At 42.1% G+C, this 23,798-nt stretch overlaps 1 protein-coding gene across 5 annotated transcripts in view; it reads left to right on the plus strand.

Annotated features, from left to right (window-relative positions):
- Positions 1-20,393, plus strand: part of hdac4 (histone deacetylase 4) — a 129,958-nt gene extending 109,565 nt beyond the window's left edge. For all 5 annotated transcript variants that reach the window (XM_085384896.1, XM_085384894.1, XM_085384895.1 and 2 more), the window contains 5 exons: positions 4,988-5,106; positions 5,828-5,961; positions 11,922-12,006; positions 12,192-12,333; positions 13,090-20,393. In XM_085384896.1, the coding sequence (XP_085241022.1) occupies positions 4,988-5,106; positions 5,828-5,961; positions 11,922-12,006; positions 12,192-12,333; positions 13,090-13,129 (520 nt within the window). In that variant the 3' untranslated portion in view covers positions 13,130-20,393. The remainder of the gene's footprint in view (positions 1-4,987; positions 5,107-5,827; positions 5,962-11,921; positions 12,007-12,191; positions 12,334-13,089) is intronic.
- The last annotated feature ends 3,405 nt before the right edge of the window (positions 20,394-23,798 follow it).

Below are 23,798 nucleotides of genomic sequence, written 5' to 3' on the forward strand. Positions count from 1 at the left end.
TGGCTTCCTGTGATTAAGAATTTGCCTCAGAAAATAGAGTTCACGCTTTTTTTTTTTCTCATTTACAATTATTTAATATTTTATTTTACACTCTTAACGCACACTGGACTAAAAGTGTTGCTGTCATCTGGATCAACTTTTCTTATGCCCTTGTTTTGTGTGCGTTTGTCCTGGAGTGATGAACACAGATACGTGCATTTGCATATCAGCCTGTGCATGCTGAGGTTGTTAATGCGATTGCGATTCAGCCTTCTTTGCGTGAGGCAGAATAGGAGCTTGGTGTTCATGAACCTCAGGTCGTGTCACCATTAATTCCCAGAGGCTCCAGAGGTATTGGACAATTTATATGCCCCACGGGGGCACCAGCAAACCTGTGCGCAGGTCATAGATCTGTCACAAATGCACGCACACACACACGCATGCATGCACTCATTGTCAAACAAATGCATCATGCCCTGATTCAAATTTGCATGATTGTGTGCAAAATGTGCACAGTGCAACAGATGTGCAAATGCACACCTTTCATATCTGTTTGCTCACACATCTACAACCCAAAATAAACACCTGGTGAACACAGTTGCTCTTTCACTCTTATTACTTGTGTGTTTTGGTCTTTTCCTTCCTCTCTCTGTCTTGAGGAGGGGATGCGTGCCTTGCAGCCAGTACCTTCCCATTCCTCCTCTGGCCTGTGCCACGTTGCATTTGCAGGGGATCAAGTCTGAGCCTCCAGAAAGCACAGAGAAAAAAGATAAGAAAATTGGCCCTAATGAAAACCAGAAGCACCGTCTCTTTCCCCGTCTCTCTCTCTCTCTTCCTCTCTCACTCCCATCCCACCCACCCCCCTCTTTTTGCCATGAACTTGGAAAGACGAGAGAGGAGGAGAATTAAATTTAATTCAAACCAGCTCTCCGCAGAGCCAGATGACAGGGCTTTGAAGTGTAAGTGTGCGTGTGTGAGTTTTTCGCTCTCTTATTCTCCCTCTTCTCCTGCTCTCCTGTTCATTTTTTATGAACGAAGGGGGGAAGCCTGCAGTTTAACCTTTTGTTTGCTGGTTTGACAAGTGCTGCTCCCTCTGAAGGATCTTTCTTTCCTTTTTTTCCCCCATGAGAATGAATTTCTCTGAGCTTTAAAGCTTACAAATATCTAATTTGGTGGCATTTTCATCTAGACCAGAGCCAGTCATCCTATACAAAATGATAGGATAGTAATACTTTTTTTTTTAATATATATTCTGTACATGACAGTACTGCTTTTCATGTTACAAAGCTGAAGTACATGGGATCACAGGGCATAATCAAGATCTGGCAATGTATAAATTCAGGACTAGATTAATTACATACAGATGTGTAGTCCCGAGAGAGGAAGTTATACTTGGCTCAAAAAAATGACAGCTATGCCGAGACCTATTGCCGCGTTAACTTTTTCGAGTGTGCACATTTGATATCATGTTGGGTGACATGTGCCAAATACTAAAAGTGCTCACTGGAATCAGACAAGGAGAAATTACTTGGAGCAGAGTAAATGAAAAAGAGTGTGCATTATAAGGTTGAGCATGGTCAAGTCTTTTAAAGCGGTGCCAATCGAAGATATGTGTTCGCCTCCACAGATTTTACGCATGGAGATCTGTTCATACAGCTGAGGGAATGCTCCTCACTCTGTGGACAGGAGCTCCTTCTCTCTGAAAAGACTGAGAAAATACCCCCAGTGATGTCACCAGGCTTATTCTGGCTTGCAGAAACAGGAAGTGTAGGATTCGTTGTTTTCCCGAGCTCCGCTGCATCTATTTTGAGTATTCTTATTAAAGCCATCTCATAGCTGAAGTGCAACAGCCATTCAGCATTCCTTTGTGCTCTCTGTGCATGCAGACTCAGCTGCACCTGTTGCTAGGTAAGCCAAACAATGCTAAACAAAAGTTTAGACCACATAGCTGTCAAGTAATTGCATTTGTAGTTAAATGTAACTGGGAGACAGCCAGCAGTGGTTTAGATTTCAGCCTCTTTGGTCAGGATGTCCCATCGCTTACGGCTCAGTCGTAAACTCTCCCCTCCCTTAATTAACAAAAAGTCTTTTTCATCTCAGCGTGCATAGCCTCTGATTCACGCACAATTAGCCCTTCTCAAAACCACTTACTTCCCTCTCTGCCAGCCTGGTAATTGATCACTGCGGCTTTTTATTTGTTTAAATGTCAGGATATTATTCCAGTGGGGTGGGGTGTGGAACTGTCGACACCAGCAGTTTTCAGCATTGTGACCAGAACTAGTTGCTGTTTGTATTCAAGGTTGGAGGGGAGAGGGTGGAGGAGCCCTTGGTGGTTGAGGCATATCCTCGGCAGTCAAGGTTTCCCACCAAGTCGTGTGTCAGGCCACATAAGCGTCTGTGGCAGGCTTCTTTTAGTGTGGGGTCTTTATGGCCCCCAAATGTTAATGGGCCAAGGCTGTATGCTTAAATAAATGTAGCAGTTAGTCAGAGGGTTTAGCAGAAGTCCTTTTTAATTTAACATAAATCCAAACATAATTATCTGTGTTGCTCGTGTACACGTTTGTGTTGTTTACGGCTGTCTGACTTGAAGTATATGAAAGGCTGGAAAACAGCAAAAAAAAAAAGATGCAGTATGTCACATCTTTCGCCTCATTCATCCACTCTTCATTTATGTCTTTACTCAATTAAGTTCACTTTGTTTTTCATCCTATTCGGCCTGACGTTTTCATCTGAAACGCTGCCAGCTGCACGATAGCGCACAGTGACGCTCACACTCTGCGTATACTTACTGTCTGGGACTCCCAAAAACCTCCCAGTGCTACCTCCCACCTCTCCCTCAGACAGCTGTGTGTATGTAGGAGTGTTGTGTTGTGGTGGGGGGTGGGGTGTGCACAGCTAAGGGTTATAATTTGGTGGTGAGCAAGAGATGGAAAAACCTGCGGCCTACGGAGCTCAGGGCACGCTGTTCACCCACAGCTGGCAAACCAACACCGTGTTCCTGAGGTCAGCAAAGTACAGGGGACCTACAACGAAACCCTGTGGTACTCCATCAGTCACAGACCTCACTAAAATGCTACTTGCCCAAATATCCCAGGCCCCAGAAAAATTGTTGTGCCATGCCAGAGGTTCCACAGCGAATGACAGAGACACTTGTTTTGCCATCTGGGAAGTCCTATTTATGAACTCAGTTAGACATTGTAAATTATGCTAAACCAGAATGCTATGTCACATGATACGTCTGTGCCCCTCCTGTTATTACTAGTTCGAGGATTGATTATTACAGGTTCATAACTTATGGAAACCCCATAAACATCTAAAGTTTTCACTTCTTAAAAGTTGTGTTATTGTTATTTTGTGATAGGACGACAAAAAAAGTTAAATATAAACAGCTCTAATCTTATTTTATCTAATCTGCTTGGTCAAAAACCCTTTCTTCAAAACAAGGTCATCCTATAAACCGACTGGATTTTCCAGCCACAGCTTGCAGTGAATCATTCCGCACTATTCCACTGTTGATTTGATTTCTGTGTATGACACATTGCACACAAGCAGTCAGATGAAGGTTGTACACAAGCAGCCCTCATTCACCACACCCATCCAGTCTTAGTTATCCTCCGTACTTAACACGCATACACATATGCAATTATATCTGTCCTTCCGTTTTTCCTTTTTACTTAAGGTTCATGCGGTTCATTGCACTAAATTTCCAAAACTTCCACTTCAAACATTTATGTGGCAGTTTTCCTTACCACACACATACTGTACAAACAAACTGATTAGTTGGATGTTTGCTTTGAAAACCATGAAATGGAGAAAAATGACCGTTTAGAAATTTAAAAAAAAAAAATACTGCAATTCATTGACAGTGCGAGTGAATTGTAGCATCCTCAGAGTGGAAGAAAGCAACATCACGAGGGCACTAAGAACACTGAAGCCATTTCTTAGTATATTGATTTTATAGCAGTCCTTGTTACTCTTCTTTTAGTCATCAGAGCTAACACAATACTGATGCAAAGCCATATAGCAGTCCATATATGCCTTCAGATCAGTCCATCGATCTCAAAGCAGAGGTCAAATCTGACATGATACTTTAAGTCTATATATGGTACTTTCTATAAGCTGCCAATTTATAATAATTTTTGTCAATTTTCAAACAATAAATCATCAAGTTAACCTTGAAGACCTTGGTAGATCTAACCCAAATTTTAATGGATTATAAACATGACTGCAAAGTTCAACCTTCCGAGCTATCGTGTTTAATAACCTTGGCTGAGGTAATCGTTATTTGGTATTTATAAGTCTGTCAGACCTGAGTTTGTTGATGTGAGCACTTTGGTTTTTGTGCTTCTTTAATGTCCACGTATGCTTTGTTGTGAGTTCCTTATCCTTTGACACAGTTTCATGTATTGGAAATATGGCAGTGGGAAAAACGAACTGTTTATATTCACATGGGACAGCTTCTAATAGTGTTATAATTTAATCTTGAAATCTCAGGCTTGGTGGTTTTGATTCTCCTTTTGGTGGTTTGAGCTGCATTTCTTTCTAATCTAAAGTATTTGCTGTATTTAATGCATTTGTTTTTTTTAAAATACATGTTTCATACAGTAAGAGCAGCCCGGTCACCCTGTCATTTAGATCAAATATTAACCATATGTGGCAGTTCAAGAATATCCGGTTGCAAGAATGCCAGTGAAATGTAGTGTGACACTTTTTATAGCCTTGCTTGAAAAATACAATATAATAGTGAGAATTTTCCACAAGGCTGTGTGACAAAATCTAACCTCACTTATCGCCAAGATTTTGTGATGTTTTTGAGAAACACTAGACTTTAAAATTACTTCTGGTTTCTGGCCTTCGTGTGTGGGGCAGCAAGCCAAATAAGAAGCATGCATGCAGATGCTGATGTGTAAGGTCGAAATATAGACATCAGAAGCTGAAAAGCTTTGACTGACTGAGATTTAACTAAAGTGTTTTTACGGATACATTACGTTGCCTATTGTTTCTCCAGGACGGTGGTCATGCCTATTGCCAATGAGTTTGCGCCTGATATGGTTCTGGTATCTTCTGGCTTTGATGCAGTAGATGGACATGCCCCACCGCTGGGAGGATACAAACTGACAGCCAAATGTAAGTGCTGATTCAAACTGTCCATTTCATTTCTTCTAAATCTGTTTTTTCTTTTTCCTATGAGCTGAATCATATATGCACATCTTAAGGCGTGCACCACGTCACTCGTGCCGTATGCTCTGTGATGCTACACTGCTTTCAATGCTAGGAAAGACTCAAAAACATAAACTCGCCCCTTTTGTGTGCAGTGTGCATATCTAACTTACATATTCAGATAGAGACCCTGGCGTGACAGCAAAGAGCTTTTCTAAAACCATCCAGCAGATCTCAAATAAGAGCTAGGGGTCTTTGTTGTCAAAGAGGGGGGGTTATGGGTGGGTTAAAGAGGATTGCAGGAAGAGGGGATATGGTCGAATTTAGGGGGACTAAAGTATGGCTGAATACATATATAAGAACGCCCCTCATCCTGAGAGGAAAAACATCAAAGGCTGTGACCAAGACTAAACGCAAAGCCACATTTATTAAAATTAAACCTGGCTTATATTAGGGCTTGTTTTTTGCCCCCCAGTAAATCCACAGTGCACTCGCTTTCTCTTTTCCTCTGTGATGCATTCACCCCTTCCTTCATCCACGCTCCAGCCGCTTTTTTTTTTTTCTTTGATCAATATCCAGAAAGGAAGTTAGAGGCTGAATACCATTTCATTCTTCTTCTTTCTTTCTTTTCCTGCTCTTTCTCTCTCCCTCCCTTTGCCATTTCTGCTGTGATTTCCTGTCTGTCCAGGCTTTGGCTACCTGACCAGGCAGCTGATGGGTCTGGCAGGCGGTCGGCTGGTGCTTGCCTTGGAGGGGGGTCACGACCTCACAGCCATATGTGATGCCTCTGAAGCCTGCATCTCTGCTCTGCTTGGCAATGAGGTAAGATGTGCAGAGAGAGAAGGAGAGAGTACTTTAAATATTTGTCAAGTATTGTCAAACTGTTCTTGATCAGCACATTAAAGATGACCGTTTGCCTGTGTCAGCTGATATGTGATGATATGTGAGCACTCATATAATTCTTGCACTGGAGTTTGAGCTCCAGTGCAAGTAGGCGGTTCAGTAACACTGCAGACTTTTTGTGTACACTTTAAATGAATGACGCTAAAACAAAAAGTGTTACAAATGAATCACTGAGCGATGATTTCGGTTCTTGATTTGCTGTTACAATGTTTTAGGATTGAATATTTAAGTGTTTGTCATGTATTTTCTTACATCGCACATAACGGCGGTGTTTTGGTTCATAGTCCCTGCTGAAGGATGAACCTGTTTTCAAAAGTATTTTATTACTACACCACAAGTTTGTACAATTCTGCAACAACAGCAGGCTGATTTTTATTTTTAACTCATCCAAGCCCAAGCTCTTCACATTTTCTTCATCTACCCCACCACTCAGACAGGAAGTGAGCACCAAACACACACACATACGTCAGAGGGAGGATTTCCAGGCAGAAGGTTAATTGTAGAGTGTGTAGGTTGTGGAGTGGAGCAGCTCTGTGATTCATGGCTACCCACAGATTTCTTCTAGCTGGTGTCTGATTCATTGCAAAGGAACCAGCGAACTGCGGTTTCAAGTGGAGATTCTTGAGAGACACTTTACATCGAGGATTAATATCCAGACTGACATATATTAACATTTATTTTAAAAATGGAACAATCTAAACTGGAGTCTTTGCCACACGCACAGGCTCAGATCGTTGTCATTGGAGTTGTTTCTGTTCCTGCTAAAACCGTCATCTTCTGCAGTATCAGCAGTATAGAGCACCTTGAAATACAAATACATCATACCATGTGATGTAACAGTGTATTGATGCAGTGTTATTAACATTTTCCTCGGGACACTTTAATGCAAAATACTAAAAAGCAATAATAATTAAAAATGTACTTTTATTTTATAAACTCTAAACAAAGCCTGCATGAAAAACAAAATAAAAATGGCGTTTCTAAAAAGAATCATAAAGTGCATCGTGAGCACGCTGGCGATGTTTTAACCGCTGACTAAACAGATCAAAGAAAGCTTCCAGCTCATGGGAAATGGCTAAACTTGGAGGCTAAATGTAATAACCTGCCTCTCTGTACCTGCATTTTGCCCACCAATGACTTGAAGCTGCAGTACATAGCACTGCCATTACATCTGTTAAAGCTTCAGGAATTCAAGGACACTTCAGAAGGGCGGATGCTTTTTGCTGTCACGAAGGTTTGTGCTCATGACTTCCAGCTTGAAGGACACTTTCGTTACTCACAGTACCGCCCTGAAGCAAAAATAATATTTTAGGCCAGGGGCTTTGCTTCTAAGGTTTCAGCCGCCTGTAGAGCACCAGTCTCAGCAGGGGTTTGGAGGAGGTACCTGGACGAGTGCCATGGGGAGCTGAAAATTCGAAAATAGGCAGGAGGCAGGGAGCGTCAATTGCCTCGGCTCTGCAGGGCATCCCTCTCACCCGGGGCCCTGTCATTGATACACATCTGAAAGTGGTTACCCTCACACCTCTGCAAGCAGGGTCAGCCTTGGTCTTGGAATCCGATAATAAAAGGAAATGGAGCAATCATTTGAAGTTGGGAGGGAGGAAGCTATTGTTATTAAGACGTGTGTAAGTATTGTTGTACCTGTGCAGGTCTTCGGAGTCTTTTTCAATAAACCTGGCCACTATACACAAGTCCCAACAACTTGGCTTCATCTTTAATTTAAAAAACAAAATCTTGAATAATGATTTTAAATATATTTATACATATATATATAGATATAGATATATGGCAGGAGCCTGACAGGACATGTTGTACAGAAGGCCTTACTGGCATGTGTTGAATGGGCAGACTGGTTTGAGTAAAGTTGTGAAGAACACAATGATGTTTTTCCCTTTCAAAGATAGAACTAGAGTTTGCATGACCTGCTCCGGCTGGCTCTTTGGCAGCAAGTGATGTCAGCTGTTTGAACAAAGGCAGATCACACGGTTGTTTGGTGCTTTGATAGCTGATAGCAAAGAAGAAAAAGTAGACTAAAATGTCCCTGATCGGATCAAAACAGCAGGAAGCAAGTGTTTCTAACGTAATCTCAGCAAACGTTTCTGTAATGGACAAGGAATGTTGATGGAAAACGTCAGTGGGGGATGGAGCTGGAGGGAAAGGATGGTGGCCTGTTTTCTTGTTTTGTTTTTCTGTCCTGGTAATGGCAAAAACAAAGTTTAGGAACAGTGAAGCCTTGCCAACCTTTGGGTCCAAGGCCAGCTGGGCATCAAATGAATAACAGTCAGAATAAATCCTTTTTTTTTTTGAATGACTGAGTACTTTCGTTCTCTTTCTTTGAGACTGTTTCAGTTTGTGCATGTGTGCGTGTTGGAGGGATGGACTGAGGCATACGATCACTGCTGGTCAGCTGTGCATTTGTTTATGTTGCTTCCAGCTGCCTGGGGGGGGGCGAGGGGTTTGTCTGCAGGTATCATGAACCCAATGCACGACTATAACTGAAACACTGTTCATGCTGTTGGTGCTCTTTAGTTGACCATCATGGACTGGGAGGTAATGCGCAGGTACTGCAAAAGACTCTGTATGTTATACATCATCTTCTCTTCCCCTGTGTCTCGTACTTTCTGTGTTTTACTCGAACTTGTGTGAGAGTTCTAGCCGTACTTTCTTTGGCAGGTTAAGACAAGCTTTGCTATAATGAGTATTGGGTTTCTTTTGAAAGCAGCTCAAATTAGCTGGTGGGAAGAGTTAGGGAAGAAAATTGCTGAATGGACTTTACAGGCTCTTTTATTCAGTCTCACTGCTGTAATGCATAATGCTGAAGTTTCTCTAGTTAAATAGCTCATGAATGATGCATTGGCAGCTCCACTAGTCAACTCTGAACTCTGGACTAATTGATGATTGCTCACAAACAGATGTTGGCCCAGCTCGAACCACGGTTGTTAGCAATTATTTGATAAACAACTGGCTAATATGCTAATTGTTACCAGCTGTCAATGAGGTTATTTTGTGCGTTTACACTCCAGTTACAGTAAGACACTCGACTTCACCTGTCCCCCTCTTTGGATCTGACTGTTCCCCCACTAGAGCAAGGCTAACCCACACCTTTATTCCAAAAAAGGTGGCCTGCTTTGCACAGTGCACATCATTTCCTTGTTTACTTAGCATAACATAATCAACTGGTTTTAGCGACCGCCGACACATGCACACATACACAACAGTAAACAATGGATGCCTTGTGCACTTTTTCTTTGTTGAACAAGTGGAATTCCTCCTCTTTCCACTGTTTTGGTTTCAGCCTCTCTTAGGAATGTTTTTACCGGGCCACGTTCCTTTCGCTCAGCTCATGGCTTTCCATGGTGTCTCAGTTCCTTTGGGCAGGAGTTTTTGTATTTTGGACCGCTGTGTCACAGAGCGATGCAGACCTCCTCAGAGATTATTCAAACCATCATTCTCTCGCACTTATCTATCAAAGACTGCGACACATTTATAATGACACCAAGATCCAGACATCCGGCCAAGGCCAGTACAACCAACTCAAATAAGCAGAATTATCATCACAGAGGATGTCCTGGAGAAAGTTGGGCTTGTGTTAGAGTACGCTTGCATATCTGTATGTGTGTGTATATGTGCGTTTGCCACACCTGCTGGGTGGGGCCCCTGGACTACCCTGACAAGAGCCATTAAAGTTTATAAGCGTGAGGCCCAGCTGTCAATCAAGCTGACAGACTGCCCCTATCCAACTCTGCTCTAACGTGAACCTCACGAAACCCCAGAGAACCCCTGACCTCGCTCTGACAGGGAGCTGACGCACGCTGGATTTGCACGGGCTGGGTAGTTCTGGGCTGGAACTGGCTTGGGTTATGGTGGGTAGATGGTGGCTGTAGCCTGGAGGTTGGAGGAGTTAGTTTTGACTAAAAGATTAATGATTTCAGTCTACAGACTTGGAAATTTTGAGATGGGATAATAAGCACTGCTGTTTCCTTCTCCGCCACAACTAAAGTAATGTTACACCACTTTTAAGGAGCAGAGCTGCATACGACTCGGGTCATTTCATGTGCTTCTCTCCCTCGTTTCTTTGTCCAGTCAGTTAAATGACATTTGAAATTACAGTATCACATAAATGTGATTTCATTTCTGTGAAATGGCAACACCAGAGAAAAAATCCAGACATTTATTCCGAGTTCAGCTCTGCTGAAGAGGCGGGATATGAAGGAGAGCCGGCTGACACGGGTTGACGCGTACATCATTGCCAGACTAAATGCGGCGCTGAAGAACCAAACCTTCTGCGGTAATTGAGCTCCATGGCTGTCGATTATTGAGTGCAGCAGCTCGTTCTCGTAGCTGGGCCTCACTGCTGTACCTATAACGGCAGCGAGGCAGATCTGTCACTGAATCTTAGGTTAGTGTTGAGGAAAGGTGTATTTTAACCCTAAATTGAAGCAAGCCGTGAATTAAAATGAAATAAGAAGTGAACAGAAAGGAAACAAAGAGGTGACTGAAAACCATCAGCAAGGTCCCGAACGGCCCTTTGGTGCGTTGAGGGTTTTGTTTGGATTTAAACAGTATGGAAAAGTAAGGCCGGCTTTGACTTATTACATAGATAAATAGTTGGAGTTGATGGACGGTCATTAAGCTTTAGGAAGCTTAATGACCGTCCATTGTTACTGTATGTTACTCTGGATGAAAGTGTTGGCCAAATATTAAATAAGCCAATGAAAATATTGTGCTAAAACTGTGTGCGCGCGCGCGTGTGTGTGTGTGCGCGTGTGTGTGTGTGTGTGCGACCTCTGTCCATTCTTCATTGCATGATGTAGCCTGTCGTGCCACAGTAGGATTAAAGTATCCCTCTCCCCAGACTGCCTTTTCCCTCTTCCCTCTGAACTCCTCCCACACACTATTTGTTTTAATTATAAGAAAACTTCCAGCCTCGGCCAAGCGAGACCAACCGACAATGACTTTTTCCTCTTCTCTCTGGCATTCTGCTCACAAATCTCAGGCCAAACTGTTTTTCTTTCTCTCCGTGTCTCTCTTTACATGATTCTCAGTCAGTGCTTTATTCCGTTGGGGTTATGACTGAGCAGAAAAGGGATGCATGTTGTCTGTGGTGGAATGTGGAGCTGAATGAGCCTATTTGACAAAATGGGATGAGAAAGTGTCGTATGTGCAGTTGGCCAAAAGGGAAATTGAATCATTCCGGGTTGGGAATGCACTTTGGGGAATAGCCCTGTTTTCTGTGTGTTGCGGTTGGAGCTGAGCTCTCTGAGGATTGCATTTTTCGTGCGTGCACGTGTGTGCCAGTGCAAGCGCTTGGGTGAACTGGCAGTTTCTGCTTTAATGCATCTGTTGCACTAGCATGTGTCCTCGGAGTGGGACGCTGTACAAAGCACGCATTGTCGATTGTGTCAAAGAGTAGCAGAGCTGCTGATGAGTGGGAGGTGGTGTGCATCTGCAGGCCTATTTTCTATTGTGTCAGCAGCTCAAACTTGCTCCCCACCTCTTGGATTGACTCAACTGTGGGCCGTGGGCCACGATCAAAAACGATCCCTTAAACCTGGAGGGACTCGCATTAGTTCAAGTGAAGTTTTGGAGGGAGGCTTCTGAACAGCTGTCAGTCACATTTATAGAAAGGCCTATCTCGCCATATGCAACTCACCAGAAGAAACGCTGTGATACATTTAAAGCGCTTAACCGATGTTCCCAGTAGACATAGCTTCATCGCCAAGTTAGAGCAGTTTTATTTCAGCAAAGGTGCCATAAGTAGTCTGACAGATGACTCTTCTGATGGTTCAGCGCTGATACTGTAAAAATGTGCATGTTTTTCTTTTGATAGACAAAAACATTTCATGCTTAATTTTTCTATCGTTTTCTGTTCCTTTCAGTTGGACCCCATTCCCGATGAGGTGCTGCAGCAGAGACCAAATGCAAATGCGGTACGGTCTATGGAGAAAGTAATCGAATTTCACAGTGAGTAGATCTTTTACATTTTTTTCCTGCTGGCATTAGAAATAATAATTAGGTGTAACTAGCTTCCCTAAGGGTAAGTCAGGTAGTTGGTAAGCAAAGCTTCTAAATGCTAAACTTCACATTCAAACCCAGTTAGCGGAACATATTATATCTCTGCACACACTCTATCTGCATTTCGTTATTAGGTAAATACTGGTGCTCACTGCAACGTTCTGCCTCCTCGCTGGGTTATTCTTTGAGTGAGGCCCTCAAGCGTGAAGCAGAGGAAGCTGAAACTGTTTCTGCCATGGCCTCATTGTCTGTTGCAAACAAGCACGTTGGAAAGAGGTAAGTTGATTGTCGTCATTTACAGTCACTGGTTTACATTAGTGTACATTTGGCTCAGGAGGTAAAGCAGGTCATCACGATATCGCAACACCAGAGCCAGAGTTACCCCTGAAGAAGCTTTGCTTGTTTAGAGGGATTGCCAAGAAAAAGCCTAAAGTTAGGTTTACAAAGTTGCTTCTGAACAACAGAAGGTGTTTGCCCATAATGCACAGCACCTTGTTTAATGAAAACAAACACGGCACATCAGCCCAAACACCTCACACCAAGTTGTTTTTCAGTCAGAGGACATTGGGAATCTTGTAGTTAGAATTAAATGTGAGGCTACAGTAAAACCGTTGCCCCGACTGGGCCAGGACACAACAATGATCCCAAGCACAATGGGATTGCTGAAAAAGAAAAGAATCAAAGTGCTGCAGTGGCCCAGTCAAAGTCCAAAGTGATTGAAATGCTGCTGTGAGAGATAAATGAATCAATGAATGACTGCGAATCTAAAAAAACTGAAGCAAAGCTGCAAAGAAGAGTGAGCCAAAATTCCTTCACGATGTGAGAGAAGGAAAAAGTCAAACAGAAAATGATGACTTCTAGTTGTTGCTTCAACACGCTACTGAATCCTGTGAAAACTTTCTTTTACAGGACTCTTTCAATGCAGCCTTTTCCTGCTGTAACATTATATGTTGTATTTGTTGTTAATTAGTTGAAACAGTTTTAAGCATCTGTTACTTCTCCTTTGTTCATAGTGTTATCTTTTTTTCACAGGGCTGAAGAGGAACCGATGGAAGAGGAAGCTCCTATGTAAAGAAACATCCACGACCTTTTTGATCACTCAGACTCGTCTGTGGCATTTTATCGTGACAAAAATGGACCACTGAAGATGAGCGACCCTTTTGCTGATCAGCGGTGCACTGAGCAATCAGCATAAACGCGTTGCATTGCATTGCACTTAAAGACTTTTGGATATACGATTGTTTCAGCTATCCCGTAATGACAACCTCCAGTGCCAGTGCTTTTAAAACACTAGACAGACATACTTTTGATTGCCAGTGAGAACCATGCAGAGGACCTACAGTCATCTACTCTTCGTGTAATTCTGCTCTGTCCCTGCTTTATCTTCATCTCTTCGCTTTCGTGAAGACCACCATAGCTATTGTGATTGTTACTCTGGACTAAAGATGGGTTCTTGCTCTTTCCAGATATCTAAACGAGAGGGAAAAAACGTCAGTTTTCCATGTTGTTGAAGGTTACAGATGAGAAAGGTCACAAACCTGTTAGAGTAAAAGACATTTGTGCCTTTCCCCCCACCCCGTCTAAACTTGGTGGAATTTTTTTGAACTCCACTGGAAGAGTTTTGCCTTAAAAATAGTTTTGGGACTGAGGCCTCTTCTCCCCAAGCCCTCACACATTTCTATCCTGGCAAGACATCCACTGCCTGCATGTTGTTGGCACATAGACTGAAGGACTTTGGCATGTTTACCTATAATTCCCTGCAACCAGCCTACTGTCTCTGCCCCCACCTTTTCCCCTCATTTTCAGTGTCAGCTTGGAAGGTAGTTCCCAGCCACAAGTTGGAGGTGGCTCCTTTAAAAAGGAAATTAAGAGTTGGAATTGTATCGTTTAATCACATAGGCACCAGTTCTTCTTTGTCAGAGAAAGATATACGTAGCATGCACTTTACTGGAGCACTTGGACTTATGAAAGATAGAATCCTGTTTATATCGTATGTAGTAGTTACATAAAAATGAAGCCAAAGCATGACAGATTATTGTCTCTGTAGAGTATAACCACTTACCGCCCCACACATATAACAACGACTGAGCAGTGTCGGTATTTACATTAGAATTTGTCTCACTTTTTCAGACATTTGCCGAATGGAAATAAACTAATCTCACATGGGCTCATTTGTTGAACCAGCCCTCTCTTTAAGACAAGGACCATACCACCTGGGATTTTCCAGAGGGGTGTTCTGGAGCTTTCACAGCTGGCCTAACATCTTTCGATCCTTTCGATCAAGAACATCTGCTTTGCAAATGTCAGGTGATACGAGGCAGGTGTGAATGTTTCTGCCTCTTCGTTTCCAATAAAGCACAAACTGTTCTCTCTATATTTTTTTAATAGTATGCAAACATTTTTAGGTGTTCTGCATTATAAAATGCAGTCCTCTTTTTGACAGCCCTTGGCTCAAATGCACATATTTGAGCTTTAAATAGCACATGTAGCTCAGCCTGTCCTCCTGGATTCTGAATCGTTTCGTTAGGCCGGGTCTCGTTACTAATCTGAGCATCAAATCTTTTTGAATCAGCATTTTTATATGTTATAATATTTTAGAAGACAAGATGTAAAATTTTCCTGCTCTGACTTTTTTGAAGTCAAGCCCATGATATAGCTCCCAGTCGCTCTGCACCACACACACAGCCAGCAGCTAGGTCGTAGTAGTTTAATTTAATAATTAAACAGTCCCAGTTTAGGACTATAGTGGCCCCTCTGATCAACATGCTAACTTCCTTCCAGCTTGTGTTTGGCCCTCTGGGCAACTACCTTCTGCTGCCTTTATTTGACCTAAAAACTAATCGTGTCTTTAATGTCGTTTTTAAGTGAACAGGAAACGGAGCGCTGTGGTATTTACTGTTATTTACTGTACATAGGACACTGATCTCCTGAGTATTCCTGCCACACACATTCACTATTTTTGTGGTTTGTTTTCCTCTCTTTCGCTTTTTTCTGCTTTTGAGCTCTAGTGACTTATTTTTGTACAATTTTCCTGTTGTTTTGTGCGTGTTGTCCACTCTCTGTTTCTCTGTTATGTTGTAAAGCTGACATACTTCACAGCAGGTGAGGGTTCAGACTCTGTTTTTAGTGGACGTTACATGAGTACGTTTTCTGGGTTCAGGGTTTTTGCGGGAGCGTTGGGATTCAAATGTTTCTACTTTGTATAATGATGGACAATTGTGTATTTACTGTCTGTTCATAGTAGATTTATATATAAAAAGAAATGAGTATATTATATATCTATACATTACAAAATGCTACGATCTTGTTTTTGAAGTTGGTATTGAAAAACAATACTTTCCGTGGGTCTTAGTTACAGTTGGCCCTTTTTAGGGTGTTACTGAAGGCACCTTTTGCTGTTGATCATGTGTTGAGCAGCATCTTTCTGGCTGTTTTTTGTCTCTCAGCAGTAATGACTTTTTTGTTGTCTGTTTTGTTTATTTCATTAGTTACCCCATTGGTACCATAACACTGTTACAGTAGGTGTGCAGTCGCCCTCTGCTCAGCCTTGCATTTTAATGCACATATTTGTCAGATTCCATACCTTTTCTTTCTCGTGCAGATGTTCTTGCGCGCATATCTTGCCTGGCATCTGTTAAGTTTCAGTATTTCAGGAAATTTGAGTCTTTTTTTTTTGTTCCTCTTTGTTAAAGATTATCATCTGACGTATTTGAAAGAATAGGAAGAATAGCGAGGGCGGATTAGAATTGGAACACAGCCATTGCTTTTCCCCCCCTGTGTTAAATCACCACGACGGGCCTTGCAAATGGTTTTGTATGATCAACGTTTATTTCCTTATCAGGCCAAGTATGCTTAGTTTTTAATTTAAATTAACATTTTTCAAGTTCACAGCTGAAGTCTCATCAGCTTTGGTATGCAAGTTATGTTTCTGTATCTAAAAATCGCAGTTTGATCACAGTAACAGCCAAGCAGGACCGAGGTATCGATGCCTTAAAAAAAAACAGGAAAAAACACGTTTGATTTTCTTTTTTGGGGGGGAATTTCAATCAGACGTACAAGAAATAAATTTGCTTATTTTAACTGAATGTATCTAGCAGAGATCTTCCCTCTCCTTACTAATGCACCACTAATGTCTTTAAGTCTCAAATCCTTTCCGTAACTTTTGTAGTTGAGATATGGATATGGTAGATTGTTTCCACCATCATCTTTTTTTAGTAAATTTCTAAAGATAATGTCTATACCAATACAGTTTGCATTAAATCGTGCATAAAGTAAATTCTGCCAAAACAAAACCTCTGGTCTGGTTGCAGCAGGGCATCTTTTATTATCATTTTTTAGCTTTTTCTGTACATTCCCTTTTTGTGAGACACACATTGTTTTCTTCTCCTTTGTAGATGTTGGCCAGCTTCTTTGTGTGTGTGATACTTGCGTACTTTCATAGTCGGGATATGAAAATGCATATAATCGGGCTATCCTGAATATGACCTCAGCTAGGATATGCTGACATCTCGGCTCATTTTAACACACTTGAAGAGATGCCTTTCAGTAACCCAGCCCAGAACATTCCCAGAACCTTTGCACAACAGTGCCAGTCATGGCTTTTCTTCTGTTTAATGCTTTCGTTTCTCAAACGCTGCCAAAACTAACACTGTCTGGCTACTCTGGCCATCTGTCTTCACTGTTAGTCTTAAAACAATGTCCAGTAACCAAAAAGAAAAAAGCAGCATTCCATTTTGGTGTAATTTCCATTTATTATAAGGTAAATCTTTTTTTTTTTTTTTTTTTAACCCTCGCAGGTCTGAGAGCTGTCTTGTTTCTGTAGATGCCCCGGTCTGACCCCACGCAGCTCCTCCTCTTTTCTCCCTGCATGATCCGTCTGTCTGCATGCATTACCTGTCTGTCTGTCCCCTGCCACACACCAGCACAAGGGATCAAGCACTGAAGGACTTTCACTGTATCCAAACTATTTTTATCTCTTTGCTTCTCTTTCTGTTTCTAATATGGAGGAATTTGGGTGCTTTCCATGTTGTGCTTTCACCTGTAGCGAATGAATCATCAAACCTGGCAGACTTAAGTTGAATAAGTCACAAAAAGAAATAGTATCAAGCACAGACAATAGATTTTATTGTATTTATGTAGAAAATGAATTGTTTGGTGGGATGCTTTGTAAACTATAAGACCAGAATGGACTGTCTTTTTTTTTTTTTCCCCAAACCAGGCGAGATGTGACTTTGGAGGATTTTCAGAAGATATTTGTGTTTTCTGTCACGTCTGAACTCATCAAAGGGCTCCATCCAGACGCCAGGTCATTGTTACAGTTGTCCATTCCAGTAAATAAGCCAGTTATCTCTTTGACCACTGTGGTTCAGAAACAAACAGTTCTAGGTTTACATATGTATAAAATGCATATTCTTTTTTTTTTTATCAGTTATGTTTTTGACTTGTTCCACCATTGTTACAAAAATAGTACATTTTTCTCGGGAACCTTTGCTCTAACATGTTGTCTTTGACATGTACATTATAAAGTATTGTTTTGGAAAAAAAAACCTCAATGTGTGTTTTTATGCTTTTACTGTTTGCTGTAATTTCGAAGAAAAAGCATGAAGGCAGACGTTCAGGATGTGTCCTCATACGCGATAAAAGAAATACTACAGAGATTTAAAGGGATTGCACTTAAAAGTTCGAGTGCAACAGCATATCCGTATCTGCTTCCATCGCTACTTTGCAGCAGTTTGTTGTGGTGGGTAATGGTTGGAGACTAGACAGAGTTTAATCCTGCATAAACATATCATATGGTTGCATATGAATGCCACGCTTGGTAAAATTTCCAAAAAAGATGGAGCCTGAGAAAGGCTTGTGTTTCTGAGGATATTCTGATGAGGTTGATCTGGCCTTGCAGACATGCAGTTTCCAACTGGCAACTTCCAAGTGAGTCAATACCATAGTTAAAATGTAAATATCAAACTTTACAGCATTAAAAAGCTCACAAGTCCAAGGCTAGTGCAAAAAACTCATCCATCTGGATCTGTTCAAGGTCAAAATCAGGAGGGTGGATGGTTTGACTGAGAGGTGTGCCAACACAGCAGGGTGTAGCTGATGGTTGAATCTGCCAAGCTTCGCCTCCAGTAATTCCAGTCATAGTCAACTGGACCTCATGCTAATATTTATGATGATGGTCCATCCATGCATTCATTTTCTTAACTGGTTATCCAGTCCTGGAGCGTATCCCAGTAGATTCGCCAGTTAAACTAATATGCTTTTGGCCAAATCTCCTGCGATGTATATTGACCGCAGACTGTTTGGTCAGATATTCTGCTCTAACAGAAGCTAAAGGTCCGAAAATCCCCAGATTTGATTTTTCTTTCAAGCTTGTAATCTTTAATCCAACCAACAGCCAAAAAAACGGAGTCAATTTATCTATATTGCACATTTAAACACTACAGACGACGACCAAAGTGCTGCACTAACAAAGTCATCAAAAACAAGCAAATGATTTAAGACCAAAAAAATTTAAATTAATAAAAATATAAATGACAACAGTAAATAATACAAATTAAAATAATGAGAGTGAAAGATGGCACACTAAATTAAAGCTAATCTGAAGCTAAAGAAGCTATCACACTGCACACAGCTCCCTCTGCAGGCACACAAGTTTTTATAAATGTTAACATTCAAAGTTGCGCTCCCCAGTTCCTGCAAACAGCCTTCAGTGTAAAATTGGGGTAGTGTGCCTTTACGTCCAGAGGTGGGCATCATTGGCAAGAACGACAACAAGGGCCCCACAGTAGCTTTGACCAGGATTAAACACCCATTTGGAGAGGTCAAAGGTCTTAACCAGCGTTGAATCCCTGATGGTGGTGGAACTAACGCTAAGACAACAGTCCAAAAACAAACAAAGCCAATCCCGACTTTCCTCCCCTCAAATAAATATACATCGCTGTGCTTTCGGTCAGAGTCTGAATTCAGTGAGTAACAGTGTAAATAACACCACTGCGGCAGGATTTGTAGACTTGTCAGGTTTGAAGCACCATGCAGTGTAAAAGACAAATGAGAAGACAACATCTGGTTTCTTGAGAAAATGACATTCAGCTGAGGCGTGAGGGACAATATTTACCATCTTAGAGATGCTGAAAAGAGCTCTGAAAGCGCTACTACTAAAAACAACGACAGTAAAGCTGGGAATGTGCTCTTTTATGGTTCCTCTGTGCCTTGAGATGCTCTAATGGCGTGCCTGTGACACACACAGACTGCCCGTCTCACCTTAAGTTCACCGTATTCCCGCTATGCAGTGACACACAACCCCCGTGGCCTCTAAGTCAGGTCAGGTCAGAGAACGGGTGAAGCCCTGCTAGTTGAACTTTCCCCCCTCCTGAAGCTCAACCCACAAGATGGTTTCTTCTTCCACAACAAAGAACTGAAAAGTCAGAACCCCCCACCCCTTATTTTGTTTCCCTCTCATTTCCCTGCAGTGACATTCTGGTCTGCCGCAGCTTTCTTGCCTTGCTCATCTTCCTCCAGCGTCAGCCGTTATCAGTCAGCTCTGTCATTACCCAGCCGCCCGTATGCGTAAAAAAAGGCCTCATCCTCCCAGCTGTGCTCATCGCCGCACTTTTTAATTGCAGGTTCGAGTGACTCCAAATGGGCGATGAGGCTTTGGCCAGTTGCTTGGATGACATATAAAACTAATTATAGAAGAGAGTCATTAGAATTAAATTTGGATCTTCAGCACACAAACATCAGCTATATTTAACAGGTCCTAACAAACATGTACGTTGGGATCACAGAGGCGGCCCAGTCGAGTAATGTCTGTGAAGTCTTGGAGAAGGAAAGGTCGACGAAATGTTAGACACAAAATTAGAACAAATCCAGCAGTTTCTCTCGACTTCTTCTATTCCAAGCATGACTTTGGAAACAATGGAAATGAACGTGAGGAGCCTGTGGCCGTTTGCTGTTCTTTCCATCGGATGTTCCGTCAGTCCGGCTGACACTTCTGATCCATAGTGTATTTGAAAAGCTGTGCAGCATTTGCTTATCTTGCTACTGTGTGTGTTTAGTCTACTGTTCGGTGTGCGCTGACATCAAAAATGGAAAGACACACACATGGCTGGAAGGCTCTGCAAACAGAACAACAGTAGGTCACTCTCAGCTTGGGTTTCAGGACTAAGTACGAAGTTCAGTGACGGACAGCAGCACATACTGTACATCCACTGATCAGCCACATTAAAACCACATGCTTAATGTTGTGTAGGTCTGCCTCTTGCCAACAGAACAACCATAAACCCATCTGGGAATTTCCACGGGACCGCTGTGGACGTCCTGCGGTCGTCTATAACAAGGACATTAGCAGCGGATCCTTTGGGTCCTGTGGATTGTCTGATGGAGACTCCGTGGATCAGGCTGTTCTTCCACATCCCACAGATGCTTGATTAGTTTGGTATTTGGGGATTTTGAGGGCCAGATCAATGCCTCGGGCACTGTGGTTTGTTATTCAGCTGTTCCTGAGATGTCGTTGAGGTGTGGCTGAGCACACTGTGGTTCTGGAGGAGGCGAAGGACAATTTAAAATCCTTCGATCGTGGCTCAAGAGTTGGGAGTTTGCCTTGTAATCGGAAGGTTGCCGGTTCGAGCCCCGCAGCCTCGCCTCTGTCAGTGCGCCCCAGGGTGGCTGTGGCTACAACGTAGCTTGCCATCACCAGTGTGTGAATGGGTGGATGACTGGATGTGTAAAGCGCTTTGGGGTCCTTAGGGTCTAGTATAGTGCTATACAAATACAGGCCATTTACAATTTCTCCTCATATACAGGGTCTTTAATTGTTAGACCCCATCTCAGTGCATTATCACACCCAAAACAGTATTTTGCACTCAGACTGTGGGCTTACTTGTTGTTCCTAGAGAACTGGAGGCAGAGCCTTCAGCTTTCAGGCATCTCTTCTGTGGAACCAGCTTCCAGTTTGGATTTGGAAGACACCTCCTCTACTTTCAAGATTAGGTTTAAAACTTTCCTTTTTCATAAAGCGTATAGTCAGGGCTGGATCGGGTCACCCTGAACCCTCCCTTAGTTACACCGACTTAGGTCATTGCTGCTGGGGAGTTCCCATGATGCCCTGGTTGTTGCTTCTTCACTCACTGTGTGTTTATACACCTTTCTGCATAATTAGTTATTATTAATCTCTGGCGCTCTTCCACAGCCCGTCTTTTCCCGTCTCCCTCCCTCCCAACCAGCAGATGGCCCCGCCCCTCCCTGAGCTTGGTTCTGCCGGAGGTTTCTTCCTGTTAAAAGGAAGTTTTTCCTTCCCACTGTTGCTAGATGCTTGCACATAGGGGTTTTTTTTTTTTTAATTGTGTTTGTCTTCTCTGTATAATTGCGGGGTCTTTATCTTACAAAATATAGTTAAGCGCCTTGCAGTGACATTGAAGTGACTGAGAAAATTGATGCTGTTATTATTATTTACAAATGTTCTCTAGATATGCTACTAATAACATTATTGTCTATTGTTTTTAATTCCACAGTAATCGTAATCATGAATCCGAATGTTGCTTGTTTGAAGCCGTGCCACCAGCGGCGTCTCCAGGTCTTCAGACGGCTTGAACTGTGATGTGGATTTAACCGCTGTGTCCTACAGATGGACCTCAGCGTTTATAGTGGTGCCTGTGCAGAGTGGAAAAAAATACCAACAAATTCCTTTTGGGTTTTCGAAGCAGTGAGTAAATATTTTATTTTTGCCTTAAATTATATATGAATATATTAGCTGTTTAGTTCTCATTTCTCTTGAATGTAGTGAAAAATAAACGAGAAGGTTGGCTCCTGAAGTGGCGTGACCTGGTGACTCCTGCTGACCCTGCAGTCATCACTAGTGCTAATGATGCGCAAAGGAAGGTGGGGGCACATCACCCTACAAACACAGACCCTCGTCTCCTCCCCGGCCTGCAGACAAATCAAATTTTACTGCGTTGTCTGTGAGCAGCTATCAGCCTCGTTACTGGCTCTCAGCCACGGTGAAGGGAAATTATACATATTCATATTTGTAAACTGTGGTTTACCAGCAAAAGCACTGATTTGTTGGTGTCTGGCCGAACTCACTATGGGGTGAGTTAGAAATATTGATCAACTGTTATTATAGCTAATGTGTTTTTTTGTGTGTATTTGTTTGTGAGTAAAAAAAACCAGTGAAACCTTAAAGAAATGTTTCGTTCTTCCACCGTCCTTCGCCTGAACCTGATAGCAAGGCTGCAATTATTGTTTGGCTGACATCACTGACGCTAAAGTTGGATATTTTCTAACTTGGTGTGACGATTCACACAATTTTTTTTTCAATCTTATGAAGGGATAATACATATTTAAATGCACAATAAAAGATGTTGGCTGTGTTAGTCAGAAATGGATGCAGTTTATATATATGTGTGCATGCATATAAGCTGAGGTCAGATGGACTTTAGAGAACACCAGAGGTTATGTATAATAAACACACATAATGCAGCTCCAGGCCACAGCTGCATGCATATTTGTGCTCTGCAATTATACTTTATCTATTGCTTAATTGATCACATTTATTTCTTAATGCAATCCAGACCTGATATCAATTGATGCTCCAAAAAAAAGCTTTTGTTTTGACAGTCTGTCATAAAAGACTCCTAAATAACACTTCATACCCCAGAGAGGATTTCAACAAAAGCATCTGCCTCCACATTAATTTGGAATTTGGTCTCTCTGCTTTCCAGAACTGAGTGTGATTGCCTTCACTGTTTTTATAACAACAGTAATCTCATACAGAGAGATACGAAAACAACATGACAGATCAGACGTTGTCTTTTTTTCACGTGGCAGCAGCATCAGATCGGGTTTTTTTAGTACATCACAAATCAGAAGTGAAAGGTGTTTTCAGAACTGCACTGCAGATGTGTTTGTCACACAAAATGGGGAAATAAAATACCCCAAAGAGACACGCAGTGAACGGCAGCAGTGTGGGGATGAGAGGATGATGTGCACACTACGACTCAGAGCTGTAAAATGCAGGAAACCCTTTGATAAGCACGGAGATGCCAGAGAGTAGGTATGAGACCTGAACTATGTGCATGCAGTGAACTTTTCTTTTTATAGGGCCGATGACAGACACACAAAATCGGGGTTATGAGGATACTTAGGAGTGCTTTAGAGTGCCACGCCCTTTAATGTAGGATTAATGGAGGATGAACCTCAGCAGTGTCGTGTAAAGTCTGTTAAGTTTGAGGCTGTAGGTCAGGATCGAAGCAGACTGAGGGAAAAAAAGGGTTTGCTGGTGGAATTCAACGATCAGTCATTACAAACTATCCCATACACCAAACGCTTTCTGTTAGTGTAATCAGCATAATCAGCAATCAGCAGATGCATGATGAAGAGGAAGGAGCTGACTGTGAGTGACGACGTGTGGTGACTGTAAGAGGCATAAAGCTGCTTAAGAAAAATCTAAAATATTGAGTTTCCACCTTCTTTGAAGAAATAAAATCCTCATATTTAAGAATATGAGCCTGAGATATGACAGTAATGCAGGCACATGCTTCTGTGTAGGATCTCAGGGCGCCTGAATAAATGATGGAATGAAGGAAAGGTGGAGACGAGCTTAAGAAAAATGCCAGAATCTTCTGTTTTTTTCAGGGCAGCCTCGACAGCTCAGTCTCTGCCAGGTTTCTCTGAACTCTCAAACTATCACACACTCTCTCCTCGCATTTGAACTTCTGCTCATTTACCTTATACACAGCAGTTTA

Source organism: Rhamphochromis longiceps, linkage group LG16 (genome assembly GCF_057381845.1).
Source record: "Rhamphochromis longiceps isolate RC_006_pf linkage group LG16, R_longiceps_female_GT1.1, whole genome shotgun sequence".
NCBI lineage: Eukaryota > Metazoa > Chordata > Actinopteri > Cichliformes > Cichlidae > Rhamphochromis > Rhamphochromis longiceps.